The 25,572-nt window shown below is 42.9% G+C and overlaps 1 protein-coding gene across 2 annotated transcripts in view; it reads right to left on the bottom strand.

The window, feature by feature from the left end:
• Positions 1-6,689: 6,689 nt before the first annotated feature.
• Positions 6,690-25,572, bottom strand: part of LOC311143296 (uncharacterized protein) — a 178,248-nt gene continuing 159,365 nt past the window's right edge. For both annotated transcript variants that reach the window (XM_084179123.1, XM_084179124.1), the window contains exons 29-43: positions 18,423-18,476; positions 18,020-18,091; positions 17,832-17,897; positions 17,624-17,651; positions 15,703-15,756; positions 15,548-15,582; positions 13,417-13,548; positions 12,960-13,119; positions 12,091-12,155; positions 11,651-11,779; positions 11,477-11,509; positions 10,642-11,031; positions 10,312-10,509; positions 9,102-9,217; positions 6,690-8,215 (exon numbers count right to left, since the gene is read on the bottom strand). In XM_084179123.1, the coding sequence (XP_084035249.1) occupies positions 8,002-8,215; positions 9,102-9,217; positions 10,312-10,509; positions 10,642-11,031; positions 11,477-11,509; positions 11,651-11,779; positions 12,091-12,155; positions 12,960-13,119; positions 13,417-13,548; positions 15,548-15,582; positions 15,703-15,756; positions 17,624-17,651; positions 17,832-17,897; positions 18,020-18,091; positions 18,423-18,476 (1,746 nt within the window). In that variant the 3' untranslated portion in view covers positions 6,690-8,001. The remainder of the gene's footprint in view (positions 8,216-9,101; positions 9,218-10,311; positions 10,510-10,641; positions 11,032-11,476; positions 11,510-11,650; positions 11,780-12,090; positions 12,156-12,959; positions 13,120-13,416; positions 13,549-15,547; positions 15,583-15,702; positions 15,757-17,623; positions 17,652-17,831; positions 17,898-18,019; positions 18,092-18,422; positions 18,477-25,572) is intronic.

The raw sequence follows: 25,572 nt of genomic DNA, 5'->3' as shown, positions 1-25,572 counted from the left end.
TTGCAATGTCAATTTACTTTTAATTTGTCTGTATATTTCACGACATTACATATGAGGGTGCAGTGAGATACCCGATGGGTTGGACAATACTCTTCACATCAATTATCTTTAAAAACCTTATACTCAAAAACTGGAAATCAGCCAATCCTCCATTGTTCACGTAATGGAAAGGTCAAATTATCAAAACAGTGAAAGAGCGTAGGCGACCGAGAGAAACAAAATCATGCAGTTTGAGGCCATGTGGCAGAAAGTGATAAGGGCACTGGAGATAGGGGTGGGGGCTAGTGGGTATGGGCAGGTGTGATGTAGTGATGTTTGTTGATATAGTCGTTTGTATTTGTATGTTTTGTATTGTTGTCAAAAATATACAGAAAATACTCTAATGTCAAAGTGGAAGAAAAATTATAACATTTGTAATAAAAAAACATACAGTATATGGAATCATGTAGTAGCCAAAAAAGTGTTAAAACAAATCAAAATATATTTTATATTTCAGATTCTTCAAATAGCCACCCTTTGCCTTGATGACAACTTTGCACACTCTTACATGAACTGAAAGAGAAGGCATAAAAGGGAAGCTCTCAAAATGGGTGAACACTACCATCAGTGAAATGTATACCTTCCTGGTCATGGTGCTGCTGATGGGGCTAGTGAGGAAGGGCTCTGTGACAGACTACTGGACCACTGACCCCATGCTGCAGACCCCTTTTTCCAACCCTTTACTCCCAGGACCGCTTCCTTGTCTTGCTGAGAGTGCTCCACTTTGTGAACAACGCCACTGCCAACCTCGCCGACCCCCTTCACAAAATGAGGAATGTCCTGGGCAGCTTGACCAGGGCATTTGGAAGAGTGTATGTGCCTCACAAGGACTTGTGCATTGATGAGTCTCTCATGGCTTGGAAAGGGAGGCTTGAATTCCGCCAATACATCCCATCAAAGCGCCACAGATTTGGAGTCAAGTTCTTTGTTTTATGTGACTGTCTGACAGGATATGTACAGGACCTGATCATCTACACTAGAGCCACCACAGATATAAGGCATGTTGAGGGTATTGGCATATCTGGATCAGTGGTGATCACCATGCTGCAGCCTTACCTCGGAAAGGGGCACACTGTATTTGTGGACAACTGGTAGAGTAGCTTGCAAACACTAGAATTTTGATACATTTGAAGAAAGCCTTGGGTTTTTCATCTCATTTTAACATCATGGGCATTAATATGGAGTTGGTCCCCACTTTGCTGCTATAACAGCCTTCACTCCTCATCATGGGCATTAATATGGAGTTGGTCCCCACTTTGCTGCTATAACAGCCTCCACTCTTCTGGGAAGGCTTTCCACTAGATGTTGGAACATTGCTGCGGGAACTTACTTCCATTCAGCCACAAGAGCATTAGTGAGGTCGGGCACTGGTGTTGGGTGATTAGGCCTGGCTTCCAGTCGGTGTTCCAATTCATCCCAAAGGTGTTCGATGGGGTTGAGGTCAGGGCTCTGTGCAGGCCAGTCAAGTTCTTCCACACCAATCTCGAAAAAACATTTCTGTATGGACCCCTCTTTGTGCAAGGGGACATTGTCATGCTGTTAACAGGAAAGGGCCTTTCCCAAACTGTTGCCAAAAATTTGGAAGCATATAATCGTCTAGAATGTCATTGTATGCTGTAGCGTTAAGATTTCTCTTCACTGGAACTAAGGACAGCCCCCACTCCGACGTCGGAGGCGTCGACCTCCACCACGAACTGACAGGACGGGTCTGGATGGATTAAGATGGGGGCTGTAGTGAATCGCTGCTTAAGGTCAGATAGCGCCTGGTCAGCTGCTGGAGACCATATGAACGGCACCTTGGGAGAGGTGAGTGAAGAGAGGGGGGAAGCAAGGGTGCTGTAACCCCAGATGAAACGACGGTGGAAATTGGCAAACCCCAGGAAACGTTGCAGCTACACTCTGGACGTGGGTTGAGGCCAATCCACCACCGCTCTCACCTTGTCAGGGTCCATTCGAACACTCCCTGCAGCGATGACATATCCTAGGAAGGAGATAGTGGTGCGATGGAACTCACACTTCTCCGCCTTCACGAACAGCTGGTTCTCCAGGGGAGACGCTGGAGGACCTGTCGGACATGGAGGACATGCTCTTGAGCTGACCGGGAATAGATGAGAATGTCGTCGAGGTAGACAAACACAAATCGGTTCAACATGTCTCGGAGCACATCATTGACCAGGGCCTGGAACACTGCGGGAGCGTTGGTCAGTCCGAACGGCATCACCAGGTACTCGTAGTGCCCGCTAGCCGTGTTAAAGGCAGTCTTCCACTCATCCCCTTCCTGTATCCGAACCAGATTGTAGGCGTTCTGAAGGTCCAACTTGGAGAAGATGGTCACCCCCGGAGAGGCTCGAAAGCTGAGGTGGTGGTAGCTGGTACCGGTTTTTAACCGTAATGTCATTGAGACTCCGGTAGTCGATACATGGATGCAGGGTCTTGTCCTTCTTCTCCACAAATAAGAACCCTGTGCCGGCGGGTGAGGAAGAGGGACACATAAACCCAGAAGTGAGAGAGTCCTCAATATACCCTTCCATCGCTTTGGTCTCCGGACCCGAAATGGAATAAAGTCACCCCCGAGGAGGTGTAGTGCCCGGGAGAAGGTCAATGGCGCAGTCATAGTGCCAATGCGAAGGAAGGGAGGTGGCACGGGCCTTGCTGAAAACGTCCGGGGCTTTTCCCAAGCCCGCAGGAAGAAGTCCAGGGCCAGGCAGCGCCGACTTCAAGCAATGCGCATGGCAAAACAGGCTCCAACCCAGGATAGAACCAGTAGCCAAATTGATTAGAGGATTGTGCCTGGGCAGGAATTGCATACTCTCACTGTGATTGCCCGACACTCTCAGGTCAATTGGAAACGTAGTGTGGGTGACTCTGCCAATTTAGCGCCCCTCCAACGCTCTGACGTCCATGGGAATGGAGAGGGGTTGTGTGGGGATTCCCAGCTCCGACACCAGGGTAGCATCCATAAAGCTCTCGTCGGCCCCAGAGTCAATGTGCACCCGGAGAGATTTGGAACGGTCACCCCACAACAGGGTAGCATGGAGAGGGGTACGGGCAATGGAAGGTGGGAAACTCCCAGTACCGCTCACCAGCGTACTCGTACCTACTTGATGAGCATGGGTTTTTAACGGGCAGGTAGCTCCACAAAATAGACAGCATGGGTTTTTAACGGGCAGAAATGTCCCGTAGCTCCACAAAATAGACAGCTCTGAGTGTTAAGTCTGTGTAAGTGCTCAGCAGGAGACAATCTAGCCCCGCCCAGTTGCATGGGCTCCGAAGGAGCCGAGTCGGCAGTCCTCTGTGATTCCCGAGAGAACTCGGGTGACATCAGGTTCACTCTGACATGTAGACTTCGGGGGTTTCCGGGATTCCTCAGAGGCGAGGTGGGAATCGAGGGCGAGCGAGGGCGACAGGGCACAGATTCCCTCTCCCTCTTACATTCTCATAGCCGCCCATCGATCCGGATGGTCAAGGCTATGAGGGAGTCAAGGTCCATGGGCAGCGAGCTCATCTTTGATTACCTTCCGATAATCTGTGAAGGAACATGTGGAACAATGCTTCCGGGTTCCAGGCACTCTCAGCCATCAACGTGCGAAAATCCACTGTGTAGTCTGCTACACTACGGGAGTCTTGAAATAGCAGCCTACAGGACGGCAGGCAGGCTCGGGGTCAGGGCAGGCAGAATGGTTAGAACTGGGAAAACTAGGAAATAAACACTTGAGAAACAGGAAAACGGGAAAGCACACTGGTAAGACCTGACAAGACAAGACGAACTGGCAAAAGTCAAACAGAGAACACGGGTATAAATGCACTGGGGATAATGGGGAAGATGGGCGACACCTGGAGGGGGGTGGAGACAAGCACAAAGACAGGTGAAACAGATCAGGGTGTGACAAGAACAATTTCAGAATATTCGGGATCAATGAAAGAAAGCCATCTAAATATATTCATATTCGCCTCCATTCCAGCACCAATCGGTAGATTAAAAAAATACTCTGATCTTGTAGATTTAGGCTTAGGAAAGTATTTATGAATCATAAAAAACAAGTCTGGAAAGCCTTTACGCACGAAAGTCAGAAAACGGTGGCTTGATTCAGAAAATTGCCTATTTCAGTTCTTCAACCCATGGTAATGTTGGAAGATTAGTGTAAAAGAATCATAATAGGGAGAATAGTGTACAATAGTAGGCTATAACCTTGTCTATTGCCTGCATCAACCATGGAACTGTGTGATGACACGGCCAAGTATTGCGCCATGCGTCGGGTTTAAACTGTTACGGCTTGGTCTGTGCTCCGCTCAATAACTATTTAATTAGCCTACATTACTTTTTTTTTACTGTTAGTAATGATGCTCAGCAACAACCAAAACGGCCGTGACGGCATTTACAGAGGAAGCAAATGAAGGTAAACAAAACAATGTAAATAAATTGAACAATAATGTAGGTTACACCAACTGAAGGGATCGAACAGTAAATTGGTAGTTGAATATCTGTGGTTATTAGGCCTACTGACGGTCGATACTGATATGTAACATGATAGAAATTGGAGACAGAGAAAGTCGGGGGAGGCTATAATTAAGACATTCGAGAGTGCCCATCCCTGCAAGTTTAAAAAACTCCCTAGTCCTTGCCGATGACAAGCATACCCATAACATGATGCAGCCACCACCATGCTTGATAATATGAAGAGTGGTACTCTGTGATGTGTTGTGTTTGCCCCAAACATAACACTTTGTATTTAGGACATAAAGTTAATTTCTTTGCCACATTTATTTGGAGTTTTTATTTTAGTGCCTTATTGCAAACAGGATGCATGTTTTTGACTATTTGTATTCTGTACAGGCTTCCTTATTTTCATTCTGTCAATTAGGTTACTATTGTGGAGTAACTACAATGTTGTTGATTCATCCTCAGTTTTCTCCTATCACAGCCATTAAACTCTGTTTTGAAGTCACCATTTGCCTCAGATTGAAATCCCTAAGCAGTTTCCTTCCTCTCCAGCAACTGAGTTAGGAAGGATGCCTGTATCTTTCTAGTGACAGGGTGTATTGATACACCATCCAAAGTGTAATTATACTGAACAAAAATAGAAACGCAACCTGTAAAGTGTTGGTCCCATGTTTCATGAGCTGAAATAAACGATCCCAAATGTTCCATACGCACAAAAAGCTTATTTCTCTCAAATGTTGTGCACAAATTTGTTTACATCCCTGTTAGTAAGCATTTCTCCTTTGCCAAGATAATCCATGCACCTGACAGGTGTGGCATATCAATAAGCTAATTAAACAGCATGATCATTACACAGGTGCACCTTGTGCTGGGGACAATAAAATAACAAGAAAATGTCAGTTTTGTCACACAACACAATGCCACAGATGTCTCAAGTTTTGAGGGAGCATGCAATTGGCATGCTGACTGCAGAAATGTCCACCAGAGCTGTTGCCAGAGAATTTAATGTTCATTTCTCTACCATAAGTCGTCTCCAACGTCATTGTAGAGAATTTGGCAGTACGTCCAACCGGTCTCATAACCGCAGACCACGTGTAACCACGCCACCCCAGGACCTCCACACATCAGGCTTCTTCACCTGCGGGATCGTCTGAGACCAGCCACCCAGACAGCTGATGAATCTGAGGAGTATTTCTGTCTGTAATACAGCTCTTTAGTGGAGAAAAACTCATTCTGATTGGCTGGGCCTGGCTCCCAAGTGGGCAGGCCTACGCCCTCCCAGGCCCACTCATGGCTGCGCCCCTGCCCAGTCATGTGAAATCCATAGATTAGGGCCTAATGAATTTGTTTCTATTGACTGATTTCCTTATATGAACTGTAACTCAGTAAAATCTTTGAAATTGTTGCATGTTGCGTTTATATTTTTGTTCAGTGAAATAACTTCACCATGCTCAAAGGGATATTCAATGTCTGCTCTTCAAATCGCTGCCCTTCCTTGCGAGGCATTGGAACACCCTGTGGTTGAATCTGTGTTTTTAAATTCACTGCTCGACTGAGGGACCTTACAGATAATTGCATGTGTGGGGCACAGAGATGAGGTAGTCAAAAAAAATCAGAGTGAGTCCATTCAACTTATTAAGTGACTTGTTAAGAACATTTTTACTCCTGAACTTATTTGGGGTTGCCATAACAAAGGGGTTGAATACTTATTGACTCAAGACATTTCAGCTTTTTATTTTTTATTAGTTTGTAAAAATTTCAAAAAACCAAATTCCACTTTGACATTATGGGGTATTGTGTGTAGCCCAATGACAAAAAATATTTTAACAAAGTCAAGGGATGTGAATACTTTCTGAAGGAACTGTAGTTCATATCAAATAAAAACACTGAACAATTACAAACCACTGATATTCGCTGTAAATGAACTAACATGACTTTTGAAAAACTTGTCTGATATATCCCTTTATAGGGGGAATTAGCAGAGGAATCTTCCATCCATTAGATTGAATAAATCCATCTCAATCTCAATTCATGTTAGGGATCATTAGTTGTATTCCTTGTTGACCTTTAACAGTTTGCCTGGTTGACCAAACATTATTAATCTGGCTTGTTAGCAGAGAAATTATGATAACGGAATTGGATAAAAAAAGAAACTGATGTATTTCTATCCACATGATGGCAGCAGCATGTACTGTATTTCATGTAAAAGTGTCGGTGGAAAACCCCCATTTATTCAGTGCCTCTGAGAAATGATACAGCACATACTTGTTACAAAAATAATGAATATCCACAGGTTCATACTTGTTCAGTCAAGACACAACAGTAGCCAAGATAGCCCCAGAAATTCAACAACAGGAGGCTAATACAAAGTGTCTTAATAAAATACATCTGGATTTCCTCAACCATCACAGTCAGCAGTCACTTCAATAGGGATTAGCACCAAATTGAAACATTTTCAAATCCCAATGGTAGGTTATTATGAACTGGATTTTCTTTTTTGATTAACACTTTCCATCAAATTTGTCTCAGCCTCTGCTTTAATGTTAAGAAAGATATAACTTGTGTCTTGGATATAAACATGGCAAATTGTGTGTAGGCTATGTCCAATGAGGACATATAAAAGTTATCTTCACCAAATATAAAATGTCAAGTAAACAGTAAAGTTCTATATGGAATTTAAATAAATCATATTTATAATCACATTGTACATATTTGTGACCTGGTACATAACATTATTGCAATATTATTTTTACAAAAACAATTATCTTGGGAGCAGATATCAATTCACAATTTCTTATCAGAATCTCTTTTGACATGCATTTCTAAAACCACACATGCTTGCAACTTACAGTTTTCCATATTAGGTTAGGAAACTCACCCTTGCCTGTGTAAATGTATGAAATATTCTGTGACTGCTGACTACAATATGGGTTAGGGCATTTGACATTTGTTGTTACCTTTCCAAATCAAATCGTATGTTCTCATATAACTTCATTTCAAAATAAATAACTATTCTCTTCTTTAATTGTAAAATATTATTTAAGAGGTTTCCCCCTTAGTAAAGCACAAGCCTTAAATGAAATGAAAATAAAACAAAAATGTGGAAAACGGTACATAAAAATTGTATAGCTAATTGAATATACCAAATTTGAAGACAGCTTAAAAAGTAACATTGATAAAACCAGAAATAAAAATAAAAACAGACATATCATATACAATATATATTTTTGAATGGATACAATTAAAAATGCTGCCGCAGTTAGCTTCTCTTCTCTTGTTCAACCCCTTGGAAAATATGTGCCAATGCCCTAAGAAAACGGCAAACACCTCTATGTTCGACCCGTCTCTTTGGCATTATGGAAGGGATGAATTAGACAATGGCAAGCTTCTCTGTCAGGCAAGGAGCTGCAGACCCAGTTCATAGGACGTCATGTTTTGGAGGCGTGGGAGGGAGGAATGAGCCTATTTGGACAATTGCATTGCGTTTACTAGGACCAAAGGAACAGGGACGTTTTTTTTCCTTATTTTTTGGAGTGAGAGAGATAGCTGTTCTCGATACACAGCACTATGTAGGAGCTAGAGCAGCTGCTGGACGACTGTTGTAGGAGCTGGCCGGACTGCAGTGAGGACGCTAGGCCAGTCACTGCGCGGTCTCCTGCCCTCCATGTCTCGCAGTAGTTGTCTGTCTGGCGGTGACCCTCGCTGCTAGAGCCGTGCCAGACCATTTTCTCTGGCCTGAAGGGAAACAAATTGGAATAAAGTATGTTAATCACCTTAGGTATATCCCCTTTTTAGATACATTTTAAGAAATCTTTTCTAGTTAGCAGTAAAATTGTAATACAGTGCCTTCACTGTTGGACACTGCATGATGGCTTAAACCCTGGCATATCATACATACAAAGACTACCACTTAGCCTACCACACTTCATAACAAAGGAATTTTGTTTATTACAACACTCATTATAACTAATAAGAAAGTAACTATTTGCCATAAAAAGAAAGATACTGCACAAATAGACTGCCGATTTTAAAACACTTTAGAAAGTGAAACATTTCCTCTGTGTAGTGTGTGATAATATATACACTTTTTGTTACATTTCAGGCCGAGGCTGGGGGGGATATGGACCAGTATTCAAGCTCTTGTAGGCTAAAGATACTGTTTGATGACAAGATATCACTCTGATTGGAAGAATGCTACATGGGACTGCTTCTCTGACTGAACTTCTATGGCTGTAGCATGGCTTGCTAGCAAGCTTTGCTCTGACTAGCTTATTGAGCTGCAAGTTGTGGCTATTGCAATCTAGCTGCTAAAAGTTGGTATCATCTAAAAGGATGTTGTTAGCTAAGTAGCTAGTTAGCTATTTGTGTTTTAGCTTGCATACACAGAGCTGTCAATGTTTGCTTAGCAAAGACGTAAGTAAAAAACGTAGCCACCTTACCTCTTTAAACTATAACATTGGCGTAATTTATAACTCACTGAGAATAGTTTGAAAAATGACGTAATTAAGTTGAACACCTCGCCCTAGCTAGCTAGCCAGCAACTAGGATTTCGATGCATTAGATGCACTTTGTAAACACACTTGTTATTTTGTTGTTCCGTGTCTGAGAGACCAACACTCACCATGCACTGTCCCTGAGGATATCTCTACCGTCAAAGGAGTAGATTGGTGCATTTTCCTCCATCCTCCCCTCAGTCTTGCTGAACATAGACTCCCAGCTATTAAACAGCACATGGTCCTAGAGGGAGAGAAAATATACACTCAGTGGCGAGTTTATTAGGTACACCCATCTAGTACCAGGTCTGCCCCCTCTTTGCCTCCAGAACAGGCTGAATTCTTTGGGGCATGGATTCTATAAGGTGTGTCGTTCAAACGTTGCTCAATTGGTATCAAGGGACCTAACTTGTGCCAGGAAAACATTCCCCACACCATTACACCACCACCACCAGCCTGTACCATTGACACCTGGCAGGATGGGGCCATGGACTCATGCTGCTTACGCCAAATGCTGACTCTGCCATCAGCATGAAGCAATAGGAACTGGGATTCGTCGGACCAGGGAATGTATTTCCACTCCTCAATTTCCCAGTGTTGGTGATCGCGTGCCCATTGGAGCCACTTCTTGTTTTTAGCTGATAGGAGTGGAACCCGGTGTGGTAGTCTGTTGCAATAGCCCATCCATGACAGATGAGTTGTGCGTTCCAAGATGCCGTTCTGCACACCACTGTTGTATTGCGCCGTTATTTGCCTGTTTGTGGCCTGCCTGTTAGCTTGCACAATTCTTGCCATTCTTCGACCTCTCTCATCAACAAGCTGTTTTTTGCACACAGGACTGCCACTGACTGGATGTTTTTTTGTTTGTCGCACCATTCTCGGTAAACCCTGTCGTGCGTTAAAAGTCCAGGAGGCCGGCTGTTTTAGATACTGGAACCGGCACGCCTGGCACTGATGATCATACCACGCTCAAAGTCGCTTAGGTCACTCGTTTTGCCCATTCTAACGTCCAATCGAACAGTAACCGATGCCTCGATGCCTGTCCGCCTGCTTTACATAGCAAGCCACGGCCATGTGACTCTGTCTGTAGGAGCAAACCATTTCCGTGAACGGGGTGGTGTACCTAATTTTGTTTGTCAGAGAAACAAGGATAAAATGAAAACCCATGGTAGCATTGCATTACTTATTTGATGCTGAACAGTGTTGCATTGAAACAATCTCTAGAATTTCCTGAAATGGTAATGAAGAGGTTACTTCAATAAACTCAATGTCAATTCGGTGTCAGAAGTGGGATCCCAAAGTCTAGACTCATACTTTCTTTAGTATATGTTTACACACCTTGAGGTTTACGATGGGGAGGCTGTCTCTGTCGGACTTGCGAACGATGCTGTAGAGGTCCTGGAGCTTGGAGGACAAGAAAGCCCTGAAGGTGCCCTTCAGGCCCACAGCACGAGCCTGCTGGAAACACAGGAAGTCTGCCCCTCGAATGCCCCGCATGTTGCCCATTTGGGGCGTGTTCAGGGCGATCAGGTGGAGCTGAGCAGAAACCCCCCCAGATTTGAGTTATAAAAACAGCCTGGCTTAGGTCTACACACACTATTTAGATGAGACCATTTGATAGATACATGCTTTCTCTGAAGGCACATTAAATGATGATAAGGTACTCACTCCTGGCCCTGATGTGTGCACGTGACCGGCAGGCTGGGGAACAGGAGGGGGAACAGGTTGTCTCTGGGGTGTGATGGGATATCGGCTTTCGGGCTGGGTGGGATACCTGTTCTCAGGCTGCACGGGGCTATAGCGGCCATCTGTCTGAGTGGGGTACCTAGGGTTAGTCTGAGAGGGGTATCTGGGATCATACTGAGGGGGGTATCTGGGGTCGTGATTGTTGGGTTGAGCGGGCCTGGGGATCTCAATGGGCTGGCGAGGAGGAGGCACGATGGGGTGGGTGGCAGCACCGCCTTGGGAGAATTGTTCAGCTCCATTGTTGGCCGAGTGGTCCTGGGACTGGGGGTAATTGACGACAGGGGGAGGCTGGACTGCCGCTACTTCGTTGTCCTGGAGATTAAGAGCAACAGTGATTAAGTAAGTGAAGTAAGCAAGCCTTGGACAAGTAAGCCTTGTCTGAGCCAGAATGGCCCATAGGGCAGGAGCCTTTCTCCTGATTCTGTAGCGTGAGGCAGCTTGATGTACAAGTACACCCCCTGAACAGGACACTAGTCTAGTCTATCGCAGGGCCTTACCCCCAATCCATCTCCTTAATGCTGAGTGCCAAGCATAGAAGCATCGGGTACCATTTTTAGAGTCTTTGGTATGACTCGACTGGAGATCAAACCCCCATCCTTCCAATCTCAGGGCGGACACTCTAACCACAAGTCATTTGAGATGACAAGTCATCCTTGATTTTATGACTGACTTTGTTAATTCATTATTATCATTAGCTATTTTTTAAATAAGTTGATACATAGTTTTTGTTTTATTTACTCATTTGCATACAACTTACCAGATCTCTGTAGAAGGGACTGTAGTCACTGAGCTGGAATATAATAAGAATATGAAAAAAGTGCATGAAAAAAGTGCATAATCCTTTTTGCAGAGTACACTTTTAGTCTGCACTACATCTCCATCTCCTACCTTACTAACACGTCTCACATGAAAGAAAAATGAATGACTTTACCATGATTTGTCTGAATCCATCGCGGACTCGGATGTAGAGATCGGTTTTATCGACAATGTAGATGAGTGTGCCCTCCGACTGCCGCCTTGCAGTAGCAATCATGGTGTCGTAGGACCTCAAAACTGTCACCTGGGGAGACCAGTACATATTATAGTACATATACAAGACTGCAGGCATCAATCAGAAAAACAACCAGTGAATCTTAGTAGTTATGATGAATACATTCACTTTCAACCATAAAAAAAACCCACAACATCATGTAAAATACACCTTTACAATCTTTGCATCTGCTTTTTTTCTGAGGTCCTTTGCAATCACTCCACTGAATTCACATAACTGAAAACAGCAATCTCTGGTTTATGGTACATTACCACCTTTGGGCATGGTAGCCATCTAACAGAATGGTTAAACCTATGTCGAACCGTGAGATGACCACTTACCCCTGAGGTGTGACCAGGAGTTCCAGGTGGTCCAGCAGGTCCGGGGGGACCAGGAATACTAATAGCTGTGATGAAGAAGGAAATATAATGATGAGGATGATCACAATAAAATATCGCTGCTTCTTAGAGTGTCAAGCACGTTGTATACTATCCCAAGATTAGGTTAAGGAGTGTATGCAAGCCTACCGTTACTCCTTAATGTCCAAAGTCCAAGGACCATATGTTATGTTCAGAGGTAGACTGGCTCTGGCAGCCAAAACAGCCAAATACTCCATCAAAACGTGAATGGATTCTCAATTGCTATACGGTTCTAGAAACATAAAGCCCTTTCATATCACATCTAAATAATTTCACAAATGCAAAATATACACTTTCTGTATGTACACTGTTTTAACACAGTTGCTGCTAACAGTATTTTTCAGTAACACTTTTCTGGTGTCCTTCTTCCGTTATTCGGAGCCCGCTAGATAGCTAATTAGCACAGGTGGTTGCCTCTGTCTCCCTTAAACAAGTGCTGTAACATGGAAATACAATATGTCCATGTGGGAACCCTATAAAGGTGTGTAGTAATTTAACAATTTTTTTATTATTTATTATTTCTCACTGATATGAAAGTTAAGTTCCAAATGTTTCCAAAACCGTACCGCAAGAGAGACGTATTGACGTTTAGACAGAGCTTTGGGGCACCGTGCATTGCCCACGGCCGGCAGACATGATCGTGAATAGACATATGTTTAACATTACCATCTATGAATGGGCTAGTGGTGTACCTCACTCCATTCTACCACCAACGTAAAATGAACCTTGGGTGTATACCCTATTGAATAATGTATTTTGACATTGTGTTTGTCACTGGCTAGGAAACTCACGGTGGGTAGGTCTGTAGGCCCCTGGTAGTGAGTTGGACCCTGGGGGCCCGGGAGGACCTGGTGGGCCTGGGTTTCCTGGACGACCGTCGTAGCCAATCCCTGGGGAGCCTGGTGGGCCCTGGGGACCAGGAGGGCCCGTGATGGAATCTCCCTTTGGACCCTGTGATGAAAAATTGAGAAAATAACATTTAACTTTACTTGTGCCCAATTTATTATAAGGCTCTCTTTCTATTGTTGTTAGCAAGATATGAGAGATATCGTAAGGAGTCTTAATGACTGATTTCAGGCTGTGACAAGTTCCTTTAAACAGGCATGATATGTATCTATACATATCGATTGTTGAATCGTACAGTTTCAATGTTTTATCATTTGACAAACACATATGCCAGGAGATGTGTGTTGACTAGTATTTTCCTAACAAATTAATATATGATGTAATGTCCTCTCAAGTTCTTACTCTAAGTCCTGGGTTTCCAGCGGGTCCTGGTGGACCTTGTTGTCCTCCGAAACGGGAGTCAAAATAGCTACCACTTGGCTCTCCCTTCTCCCCCTTCACACCTGTATCTCCGCGCTCTCCTTTCAGGTCATTCTGCAAAGAAAAAACAGCTATAAATGCTCTGTCCTGGCTTTATAGCATTATGTAGAATAATAGCATTGAGAACCTGGACTGGCAATAAAGGTCTCTTTACACCAAATCACAGTGGTGAGAGAAATAAAAAGGCAAAATGGTTTGTTAAATGTGTTACGCCGTGTATAACTTCCATTTTTATAGTTTACTTCGCTACTTGAGTCTCTCTCCGCTCTCTCTCTCTCCATGCTGCTTTCCACAAAGACCTAGCCCCGCCCCCTCTCACTCAAGGAGCGCATTTGTTCTTCCTCGACCACGAGACGTTCAGTCTGCATGGTCAACGCAACACATGCAACAATGTTAATGACAACAATGCTGTTTTCACGTTGCTTCTTAATATAAATCCACTAGCGTTCTATAATTACACTATTCATTTGTGTCTTACATCTGCAAACAGCTAGTTTGTCTTTTCTTAGCAAGTTAGGCCTAAATCTTGTTAGCCGCTAATTGTTAGCCGCTAATGCTAATCGCTAGCTAGCTAATACATGTATTGAGTCAGAGCAAACGTAATTAGCTATACAGCCTGATAATACCAGTGATGGTGTAGACCTAAATCAGAATGTTGTTTGTGCAACAGTATCTTCTAAATCAATGAGGAATTAAGCGAAGCAATCATATGTTGGCTACATGAAGTAGCTAAGAGAAAACATTGAATGTATATTATAGGGACCCCTAGGAAACACTTTTCAACACTTTGGATCCTACCCTGTCACAATAACTCCTTCCTGGCATTTTCATTAATTGTCATGTCAAACAACACTGTATTCAAAGTGCACACTATTATATTCTAACTATAGAATTAGAATAATCATTCTATTTCCATGATTCCAACAGTTACCCAAGTGTTTTGATCTAAATCGCAACTGCAACATTTGGTTAAAAATAAGGCCTAGATTGTTTGCCATATTGTGCAGCCCTACGCGGCAATGTGGAAATGATCTCAAATGAGTGCAGGAAATGCAGAAATGGATGAAATGCTGACAATAATTTTAGTTTTAGCTTGAATTGAACAGTATAAAACAATACATATGCATTCTTCAAGGCAAAACTGCGCCAAGTTGGATGGGTTCCGCTGGAGTACAGCAATCTTTAAGTCATACCACAGATTCTCAATTGGATTGAGGTCTGGGCTTTGACTAGGCCATTCCAAGACATTTAAATGTTTCCCCTTAAACCACTCAAGTGTTACTTTAGCAGTATGCTTAGGGTCATTGTCCTGCTGGAAGGTGAACCTCCGTCCCAGTCTCAAATCTCTGGAAGACTGAAACAGGTTTCCCTCAAGAATTTCCCTGTATTTAGCACCATCCTTCATTCCTTCAATTCTGACCAGTTTCTAAGTCCCTGCCGATGAAAAACATCCCCACAGCATGATGCTGCCACCACCATGCTTCACTGTGGGGATGGTGTTCTTGGGGTGATGAGAGGTGGAAATTCTATTTTAGATGGTGTTAGCATACTTATTTTAATTAATTTTGGAGTAGAATGTCCTTTTAAAAAGTCACCAGAACTGAGCTTCTGTCTTTCTACATAAAAATTATAGGAGCGGGACCCCCCCCCGCTCCTTCAACCCCTCTCTGCGACCTTTTCCCCCCACTGCTACACATTTTTCCAGAGGAAACACTGCGAGCTACTCATAAAGCAAATTTTGAACTTGTATTATTCAAAAACATAAAAACATATAGTCAAATATCATAAAAACATATAGTCAAATATCATAAAAACATATAGTCAAATATCGCCATAGCGTCCAATTTGTTTTAAATACCGTGATATTATATTTTGGCCATATTGGCCAGCCCTAAACTAGACTGTGGAAAAGTACAGAATAGACAGTGGAAAAGTACAGAATGTTCAAAAAGGAACAGAGAATCGGAATATATTGAGACACAAATAACTGATTCTTTATACATCTTCCATCCTAACAGTAGTCCTATTAATTTCTTTAAAAAAACTTTCATACCTTGAATGTAAAAATGTCGAAGTTAGAGGCCACACCTGTAACAAAATGACAAAATATCACGATACGCATACAGGTTGAATTGTAGCCTAAAGACAAAACAAAGTAGTTGTTATTATCCCTGTACTAACTGTGCTATATTGAGACATACGTCTTACCTGGCGGTCCTGTGAGACCTGGAGCTCCGGAATCACCTTTCTCCCCCTTTGTCGCTACAAAAACCAGAGAACATGTAAAAAAATATATAGATTGTAGAAAACAAATAAATATAATTTGTATCACTATTTTGTAATGGATGTATGCACTACCCATGCCCAATGGCAGTTTGTATGGGCTAATGGAATGGATCGTGATGTCTAAATTACAGCTTGACTGCGTTATTTGACGTTCCAGTTTTTCAGTTAATTCCCCAAATCGAGGTGCTTTTGATGAAAGCGTTAGCCTAATCTCTTGACAGTAGAGTGATCATGAATTCTGCTTTCTTCAATAGCTAAATCAAACTGAAGGTAGATGGGGAACGGTTTGTCTCCTTAAAGAATAAAAACTGTCTAACTCCTCATTTTGTTGACTGCTAGGTACAGTGCATTCGGAAAGTATTCAGACCCCTTCCCTTTTTTGTTACCTTATTCTAAAATGGATTCAAAATATATTTTTTTCATCAATCTACACACAATACCCCATAATGACGAAGCCAAAACAGGTTTCTATAATTTATTTCAAATAAAAAAACGAAAAATACCTTACTTACATAAATATTCAGACGCTTTGCTATGACACTCGAACTTGAGCTCAGGTGCATCCTGTTTCCATTGATCATACTTGAGATGTTTCTACAACTTGATTGGACATGATTTGGAAAGGCACACACCTGTCTATAAGGTCTCACAGTTGACAGTGCATGTCAGAGCAAAAACCAAGCCATGAGGTCGAAGGAATTGTCCGTACAGCTCCGAGACAGGATTGTGTCATGGCACAGATCTGGGGAAAGGTACCAAACAATTTCTGCTGCATTGAAGGTCCCCAAGAACACAGTGGCCTCCATCATTCTTAAATGGAAGAAGTTTGGAACCACCAAGACTCTTCCTAGTGCTGGCCACCCGGCCAAACTGAGCAATCGGGGGAGAAGGGCCTTGGTCAGGAAGGTGACCAAGAACCCGATGGTCACTCTGACAGACCTCCAGAGTTCCACTGTGGAGATGGGAGAACCTTCCAAAAGGACAACAATCTCTGCAGCACTCCACCAATCAGGCCTTTATGGTAGAGTGGCCAGACGGAAGCCACTCCTCAGTAAAAGGCACATGACAGCCCGCTTGGGAGTTTGCCAAAAGACACCTGAATACTCTCAGACCATGAGAAACAAGATTATCTGGTCTGATGAAACCAAGATTGAACTCTTTGGCCTCAATGCCAAGCGTCACATCTGGAGGAAACTTGGCACCATCCCTACGGTGATGGCAGCATCATGATGTTTTTCAGCGACAGGAACTGAGAGACTAGACAGGATCGAGGGAAAGATGAATGGCGGAAAATACAGGGAGATCCTTCATGAAAACCTGCTCCAGACAGCTCAGGATCTCAGACTGGGGTGAAGGTTCACCTTCCAACAGGACAACGACCCTAAGCACACAGTCAAGACAACGCAGGAGTGGCTTCGGGACAAGTCTCTGAATGTCCTTGAGAGGCCCAGCCAGAGCCCGAACTTGAACCTGATCTAACATCTCTGGAGAGACCTGAAAATAGCTGTGCAGCGACGCTCCCCATCCAACCTGACTGAGCTTGAGAGGATCTGCAGAGAAGAATGGGAGAAACTCCCCAAATACAGGTGTGCCAAGCTTGTAGCGTCATACCCAAGAAGAGTCAAGGCTGTAATCGCTGCCAAAGGTGCTTCAACAAAGTACTGAGTAAAGGGTCTGAATACTTATGTAAATGTAATATTTCACTTTTATATTTTTTATACATTTGCAAACAAATTCTAAAAACCTGTATGCCCATGCGCCGAGATTGAATCCTCTGTCTTCGAGATGTTTCATCGCTAGGTATAACGTTTGATGTAAAAACAACAAATCATTGTCAGCATACCTGGATAATTCCTTGAGGCGTCATATCCCTGCAATACATAGGAAATGGCACATTTAAACATTTTCCAGTATTTGCACACAAACATGATATCCTGTTTCCTATATTGGACAAGTCAAACTTGTCTCTCCATGTTTCAGTCTGTGTTCTTCCGTTTGGTGCTGAATGAACACAACTCTGGTTTTATGTGTAAGGATTCTGATAGACTCACGTTGAAGCGGTCCACAGTCACAGCTGGTCCGGGTGGTCCTGGCGGCCCGGGTGGGCCTGGGACACCCTGAAAACAGAAGACATTAAGTTTGTATTAAAAGCTCATTTGAATCTCCTCTATAAGACAGTGCACTTCCATCGAATCGTAAACAGGCCCAGTACATTGTTATATGCGCATGTCACACTTACTGGGTAGCCAAATCCAGCTCCTGTGGATGGCTCTCCTTTTTCACCCTTGTATGCGTTCACACCAGGACGACCCTGTAGGAAACAGACATAGATAGTTAGATACTATGAAGGCCTTACGCAAGGAGCATTCACTAGAGATAAATACTACTACTAGTAGTAGTAGTTGTAGCATTCCATATCGATACTTCCCTAACTTGTGCATAATTACACACCAACTGGCAATAGATGTTATGTAACATCGAATCATTCCACACCTGTTCAAGTCCAGGAAACATTTGTACCACTTTCAAGCAATTACACCATTGATACCAAAGAGACTTGAATTCCAAATGTGACCTTTTTTTGTCATGCTACTGAGCACCTACTGTAATTGTAAAGTTCTAAAGTCAGCTCCAGTACTTACAGGTCTTCCGGGCATTCCAAATTCACCCTTTATCCCAGGAGGACCATCCTGCCCCTGTACAAACAACAATACATCAATCATATGAGACCCAAACACAAAACACATTGACTCAAAAATTATTTTTGAGCGGGATCAGTGATATACAGTGCTGGGCGGCAGGTAGCTTAGTGGTTAAGAGCGTTGTGCCAGTAACCGAAAGGTCGCTGGTTCTAATCCCCGAGCCGACTAGGTGAAAAACCTGTCGATGTGCCCTTGAGCAAGGCACTTAACCCTAATTGCTCCTGTAAGTTGCTCTGGATAAGAGCGTCTGCTAAATGACCAATTTATTTTATTTATTTAGCAAAAGTATTCATACCCCTTGAATTTCTTCACATGTTATTGTGTTACAAAGTGGGATTAAAATGTATTTAAATTGTACTTTTTGTCAACAATCTGCTCAATTTATTTCCTCTTTTTTTTTTCTCGGATTAATAACAATTAGATAACTAAAATAGTTGTTGCATAAATAAGTATTCAAACTATTCATCCCCTTTGTTCAGGCAACCCTAAATTAATTCAGTAGTAAAAATTTGGCTTAATAAATCACATAATAAATGACATGGTCTGTGTGAAATAATAGGGGTAGACATGATTTTTGTACGAGTAACCCTTTTCTCTGTCCCCGATACATTTGTAAGGTACATCAGTGTTGTATTGAATTCAACTACAAAGACAAGGGAGCTTTTCGAAAGCCTCAAAGGACAGTGATTGGTAGATGGGTAACAATAACAAATCAGACATGGAAAATCTCTTTAAGCATGGTCAAGTTAATAATTATGCATCAAAGATACAGTCGTCCTTGTGAACTGAGCTGCAAGACAGGAATTAAACTGCTCAGGGATGTTACCATGAGGCCATTGGTGATTGTAAAACAGTTACAGAGTTAAATGGCTGTGTTGGGATCAACAACATTGTAATGACTCCACAATAATGAATTAAATGACAGAGTGAAAAGAAGAATACAAATATACAGAATAGAAATATACCAAAACAAGGCACTAAAGTAATACTGCAAAAAAACACAGCAAAGGATTAAACTTTTTGGACAAAATGCAAAGCCATATGTTTCCGGCAAATCCAACGCAACACATCACTGAGTAACTAGAGTTGAAGTCAGAAGTTTACATACACCTTAGCCAAATACATTTAAACTCCGTTTTTCACAATTCCTGACATTTAATCCTTGTAAAAATTCCCTGTCTTAGGTCAGTTAGGATCACCACTTTATTTTAAGAATGTGAAATGTCAGAATAATAGTAGAGAGAATGATTTATTTCAGCTTTTATTTATTTCATCACATTCCCAGTGTGTCAGAAGTTTACATACACTCAATTCGTATTTGGTAGCATTGCCTTTAAATTGTTTAACTTGGGTCAAATGTTTCGGATAGCCTTCCACAAGCTTCCCACAATAAGTTGGGTGAATTTTGGCCCATTCCTCCTGACAGAGCTGGTGTAACTGAGTCAGGTTTTTAGGCCTCCTTGCTCGCACACGCTTTTTCAGTTCTGCCCACACATTTTCTATAGGATTGAGGTCAGGGCTTTGTGATGGCCACTCCAATACCTTGACTTTGTTGTCCTTAAGCCATTTTGCCACAACTTTGGAAGTATGCTTGGGGTCATTGTCTATTTGGAAGACCCATTTGCGACCAATCTTTAACTTCCTGACTGATGTCTTGAGATGTTGCTTCAATATATCCACATAATTTTCCTTCCTCATGATGCCATCTATTTTGTGAAGTGCACCAGTCCCTCCTGCAGCAAAGCACCCCCACAGCATGATGCTGCCACTCCGTGCTTCACGGTTGGGATGGTGTTCTTCGGCTTGCAAGTCCCCCTTTTTCCTCCAAACATAACGATGGTCATTATGGCCAAACAGTTCTATTTTTGTTTCATCAGACCAGAGGACATTTCTCCAAAAAGTAAGATCTTTGTCCCCATGTGCAGTTGCAAACCGTAGTCTGGCTTTTTTATGGTGGTTTTGGAGCAGTGGCTTCTTCCTTTCTGAGCGGCCTTTCAGGTTATGTCGATATAGGACGTGTTTTACTGTCGATATATATACTTTTGTACCCGTTTCCTCCAGCATCTTAACAAGGTCCTTTGATGTTGTTCTGGGATTGATTTGCACTTTTCGCACCAAAGTACGTTCATCTCTAGGAGACAGAACGCGTCTCCTTCCTGAGCGGTATGACGGCTGCGTGGTCCCATGGTGTTTATACTTGCATACTATTGTTTGTACAGATGAACGTGGTACCTTCAGGCGTTTGGAAATTGCTTCCAAGGATGAACCAGACTTGTGGAGGTCTACAATTTTTCTTCTGAGGTCTTGGCTGATTTCTTTTGATTTTCCCATGATGTCAAGCAAAGAGGCACTGAGTTTGAAGGTAGGCCTTGAAATACATCCACAGGTACACCTCCAATTGACTCAAATGATGTCAATTAGCCTATCAGAAGCTTCTAAAGCCATTTTCTGGAATTTTCCAAGCTGTTTAAAGGCACAGTCAACTTAGTGTATGTAAACTTCTGACCCACTGGAATTGTGATACAGTGAATTATAAGTGAAGTAATCTGTCTGTAAACAATTGTTGGAAAAATAACTTGTGTCATGCACAAAGTAGATGTCCTAACTGACTTTCCACAAATTTCTGTTTAACAAACGACAGTTTTGGCGAGGTTGAAAAACAAGTTTTAATGGCTCCAACCTAAGTGTATGTAAACCTCCGACTTCAACTATACCTCCTTATTTTCAAGCATGGTGGTGGCTGCATAATTGTATGGGTATGCTTGACATCGCAAAGACTGCAGAGTTTTTCAGGATAAAAAGAAACGGGATGGAGCTAAGCATAGGCAAAATCCTAGAGGAAAACCTGCTTCAGTCTGCTTTACACCAGACACTGGGAGAGGAATTAACCTACAACAAAAGGCCAAATCCACACTAGAGTTGTTTACCAAGAAGACAGTGAATGTTCCTGAGTAGCCAAGTTACAGTTTTGACTTATATCTGCTTAAAAATCTATGGTAAGACATGAAAATAGCTGTCTAGCCATGATCCCCAACATCTTGACAGAGCTTGAAGAATTATGAAAAGAATAATAGGATAATATTGCACAATCCAGGTGTGTAAAGCTCTTAGACTTACCCAAGAAGACTCACAGCTGTAATCACTGTCAAAGTTGTTTCTAATATGTGTTGACTCAGGGAGCTAACTATATTGTAGTTATTTAATTTCCAGCTATCTTTAATAAATGTAAAACAAATTTTCCATTTTCACAGAGTATGTTGAGCAGATTGTTGACGAGCAATTGACAAAATGCATTTTAATCCCACTTTGTAAGACAATAAAATGTGAAATCCAAGGGGTATGAATACTTTTGCAAGGCAATATACATGGCAGCTGAATTAAGGCAAGGTAAACTCAGCTATATGCGTTTACCATGAGGAACGGGGCGACTTCTGACACAAACAAAGACTGCGTGAAGCGAGAGGCTGAACTCATCAGCATTTGTTGTCACGTTGCATAAGAGAGAAGTGAACTGTCGTGCACATGTCCAGATGCTTAACAGTATCTGTGTTGGTGCTGACAAGGGCAACCACTTGCCTCACACTCTCTCTTGACAACATCTCTGACTCTGCTGTTGCTTGTGAACAGTGTTGGGGGTAACGCGTCACAAAAGTAACGCTCTACATAATCACATTACTTTTAATGAGTAATTGGGTAATATTATTACAGATACTTTGTCAACTAACTTTCAAAATCATATCTCTCAAGCGAGTGGAAAAAGGCTGTTCGGAGAAATGTCATGATAGCTGCCTCCATAAAAATGTGTAGAGGGTGCACCTCTCATTTCTGAAGCCTATAGAGGCCTTCCAGTCTAGTGGCAAGTGTGCCCTCTATACACCTCTATGGGTCCGTGAACATGCGGTCTATAACCAGAACTGGCGGCTCGAGAGAAAGATTTTGAATGAAAATATAGGAAATCTGTACAAATGTTTGGCTTACAGTGCAATCGGAAAGTATTCAGACCCCTTTACTTTTTCCACATTGTTACTTTACAGGCTTATTCTAAAACGGATTAAATTGTTTTTTCCCTCAATCTACAGTTGTGGTCAAAAGTTTTGAGAATGACACAAGTATTGGTCTTCACAAAGTTTGTTGCTTCAGTGTTTTTAGATATTTTTGTCAGATGTTACTATGGTATACTGAAGTATAATTACAAGCATTCCATAAGTTTCAAAGGCTTTTATTGACAATTACATTAAGTTTAAGCAAAGAGTCAATATTTGCAGTGTTGACCCTTCTTTTTCAAGACCTCTGCAATCCGCCTTGGCATGCTGTCAATTAACTTCTGGGCCACATCCTGACTGATGGCAGCTCATTCTTGCATAATCAATGATTGGAGATTGTCAGAATTTGTGGGTTTTTGTTTGTCCACCCGCCTCTTGAGGATTGACCACAAGTTCTCAATGGGATTAAGGTCTGGGGAGTTTCTTGGCCATGGACCCAAAATATAGATGTTTTGTTCCACGAGCCACTTAGTTATCACTTTTGCCTTATGGCAAGGTGCTCCATCATGCTGGAAAAGGCATTGGTCGTCACCATACTGTTCTTGGATGGTTGGGAGAAGTTGCTCTCAGAGGATGTGTTGGTACCATTCTTTATTCATGGCTGTGTTCTTAGGCAAAATTGTGAGTGAGCCCACTCCCTTGGCTGAGAAGCAACCCCACATATGAATGGTCTCAGGATGCGTTACTGTTGGCATGACACAGGACTGATGGTAGCGCTCACCTTGTCTTCTCCGGAACAAACTTTTTTCAGGATGCCCTTAACAATCGGAAAGGGGATTCATCAGAGAAAATGACTTTACCCCAGTCCTCAGCAGTCCAATCCCTGTACCTTTTGCAGAATATCAGTCTGTCCCTGATGTTTTTCCTGGAGAAAAGTGGCTTCCTCCCTGCCCTTCTTGACACCAGGCCATCCTCCAAAATGATTTGCCTCACTGTGCGTGCAGATGCACTCACACCTGCCTGCTGCCATTCCTGAGCAAGCTCTGCGCACTGGTGGTGCCCCGTCCCGCAGCTGAATCAACTTTAGGAGACGGTCCTGGCGCTTGCTGGACTTTCTTGGGCGCCCTGAAGCCTTCTTCACAACAATTGAACCTCTCTCCTTGAAGTTCTTGATGATCCGATAAATGGTTGATTTAGGTGCAATCTTACTAGCAGCAATATCCTTGCCTGTGAAGCCCTTTTTGTGCAAAGCAATGATGACGGCACGTGTTTCCTTGCAGGTAACCATGGTTAACAGAGGAAGAACAATGATTTCAAGCACCACCCTCTTTTTAAAGCTTCCAGTCTGTTATTCTAACTCAATCAGCATGACAGAGTGATCTCCAGCCTCGTCAACACTCTCACCTGTGTTAACGAGATAATTACCTGACATGATGTCAGCTGGTCCTTTTGTGGCAGGGCTGAAATGCAGTGGAAATGTTTTTTTGGGATTGCGTTCATTTTCATGGCAAAGAGGGACTTTGCAATTAATTGCAATTAATCTGATCACTCTTCATAACATTCTGGAGTATATGCAAATTGCCATCATAAAAACTGAGGCAGCAGACTTTGTGAAAATTAATATTTCTGTCATTCTCAAAACGTTTGACTGTACACACAATACCCCATAATGACAAAGCAAAAACTGGTTTTTAGAAATGTTTCCAAATGTATTTAAAATAAAAAATGTAAATATCACATTTACTTAAGTATTCAGAACCTTTACTCAGTACTTTGTCTAAACACCTTTGGCAGTGAGTATTTGGGGAGTTTCTCCCATTCTTCTCTGCAAGTCCTCTTAAGCTCAGCCAGGTTGGTTGGGGAGCGTTGCTGCACAGTTATTTTCAGGTCTCTCTAGAGATGTTTGATCGGTTTCAAGTTCGGGCTTTGGCTGGGCCACTCAAGGACATTCAAAGACTTGTCCCGAAGCCACTCCTACGTTGTCTTGGCTGTGTGCTTAGGGTTGTTGTCCTGTTGGAAGGTGAACATTCGCCCCAGTATGAGGTCCTGAGCGCTCTGGAGCAGGTTTTGATCAAGGATCTCTCTGTACTTTGCTCCATTCATCTTTCCCTCCATCCTGACTAGTCTCCCAGTCCCTGCCACTGGAAAACATTCCCACAGCATGATGCTGCCACCACCATGCTTCACCGTAGGGATGGTGCCAGGTTTCCTCCAGACGGGACTCTTGGCATTTCTCATGGTCTGAGAGTCTTTAGGTGCCTTTTGACAAACTCCAAGCAGGCTGTCATGTGCCTTTTACTGAGGAGTGGCTTCCGTCTGATGGAATGATCAATGGAAACAGGATGCACCTGAGCTCAATTTCGAGTCTCATAGCAAAGGGTCTGAATACTTACGTAAATAAGGTATTTTTTATTTTATTAATCCCCTTTTTCCCCAATTTCGTGATATCCAATTGATAGTTACAGTCTTGTCCCATCGCTGCAACTCACATATGGACTCGGGAGAGGCGAAGGTCGAGGGCCATGCGTCCTCCGAAACACAACCCTGCCAAACCACACTGCTTCTTGACACACTGCTTGCTTAACCCGGAAGCCAGCTGCACCAATGTGCGGGCAGAAACACCGTACAACTAGCGACCAAAGTCAGCTTGCAGGCACCCGGCCTGCCACAAGGAGTCGCTAGAGCGTGATGGGACAAGGACATCCTGGCCGGTCAAACCCTCCCCTAACCCGGACGACGCTGGGCCAATTGTGCGCCGCCTCATGGGTCTCCCGGTCACGGCCGGCTGTGACACTGCCTGGGATCGAACCTGTGTCTGTAGTGATGCCTCAAGCACTGCGATGCAGTGCCATAGACCGCTGCGCCACCGCTGTGTCATTATGGGGTATTGTGTGTAGATTGATGACGGGAAAAATGTATTTAATACATTTTAGGCTGTAACGTAACAAAATGTGGAAAAAGTCAAGGGGTCTGAATGCTTTCCGAATGCACTGTATGGCTAATTAAGCAGCCTATATGATTGTGCAGCACTTGAAAGCAGCACCACAAATGCTAGTGATAAAACCTGAGTTAGTAAATAGCCTATCTTTGGTAGAGTGTGTGGCTCA

Source organism: Coregonus lavaretus (genome assembly GCF_964263955.1).
Source record: "Coregonus lavaretus genome assembly, chromosome: 16".
Classification (NCBI taxonomy): Eukaryota; Metazoa; Chordata; class Actinopteri; order Salmoniformes; family Salmonidae; genus Coregonus; species Coregonus lavaretus.
The sequence above is the reverse complement of the archived record's forward strand: the minus strand, read 5'-3'. Positions and strand labels throughout refer to the sequence as shown.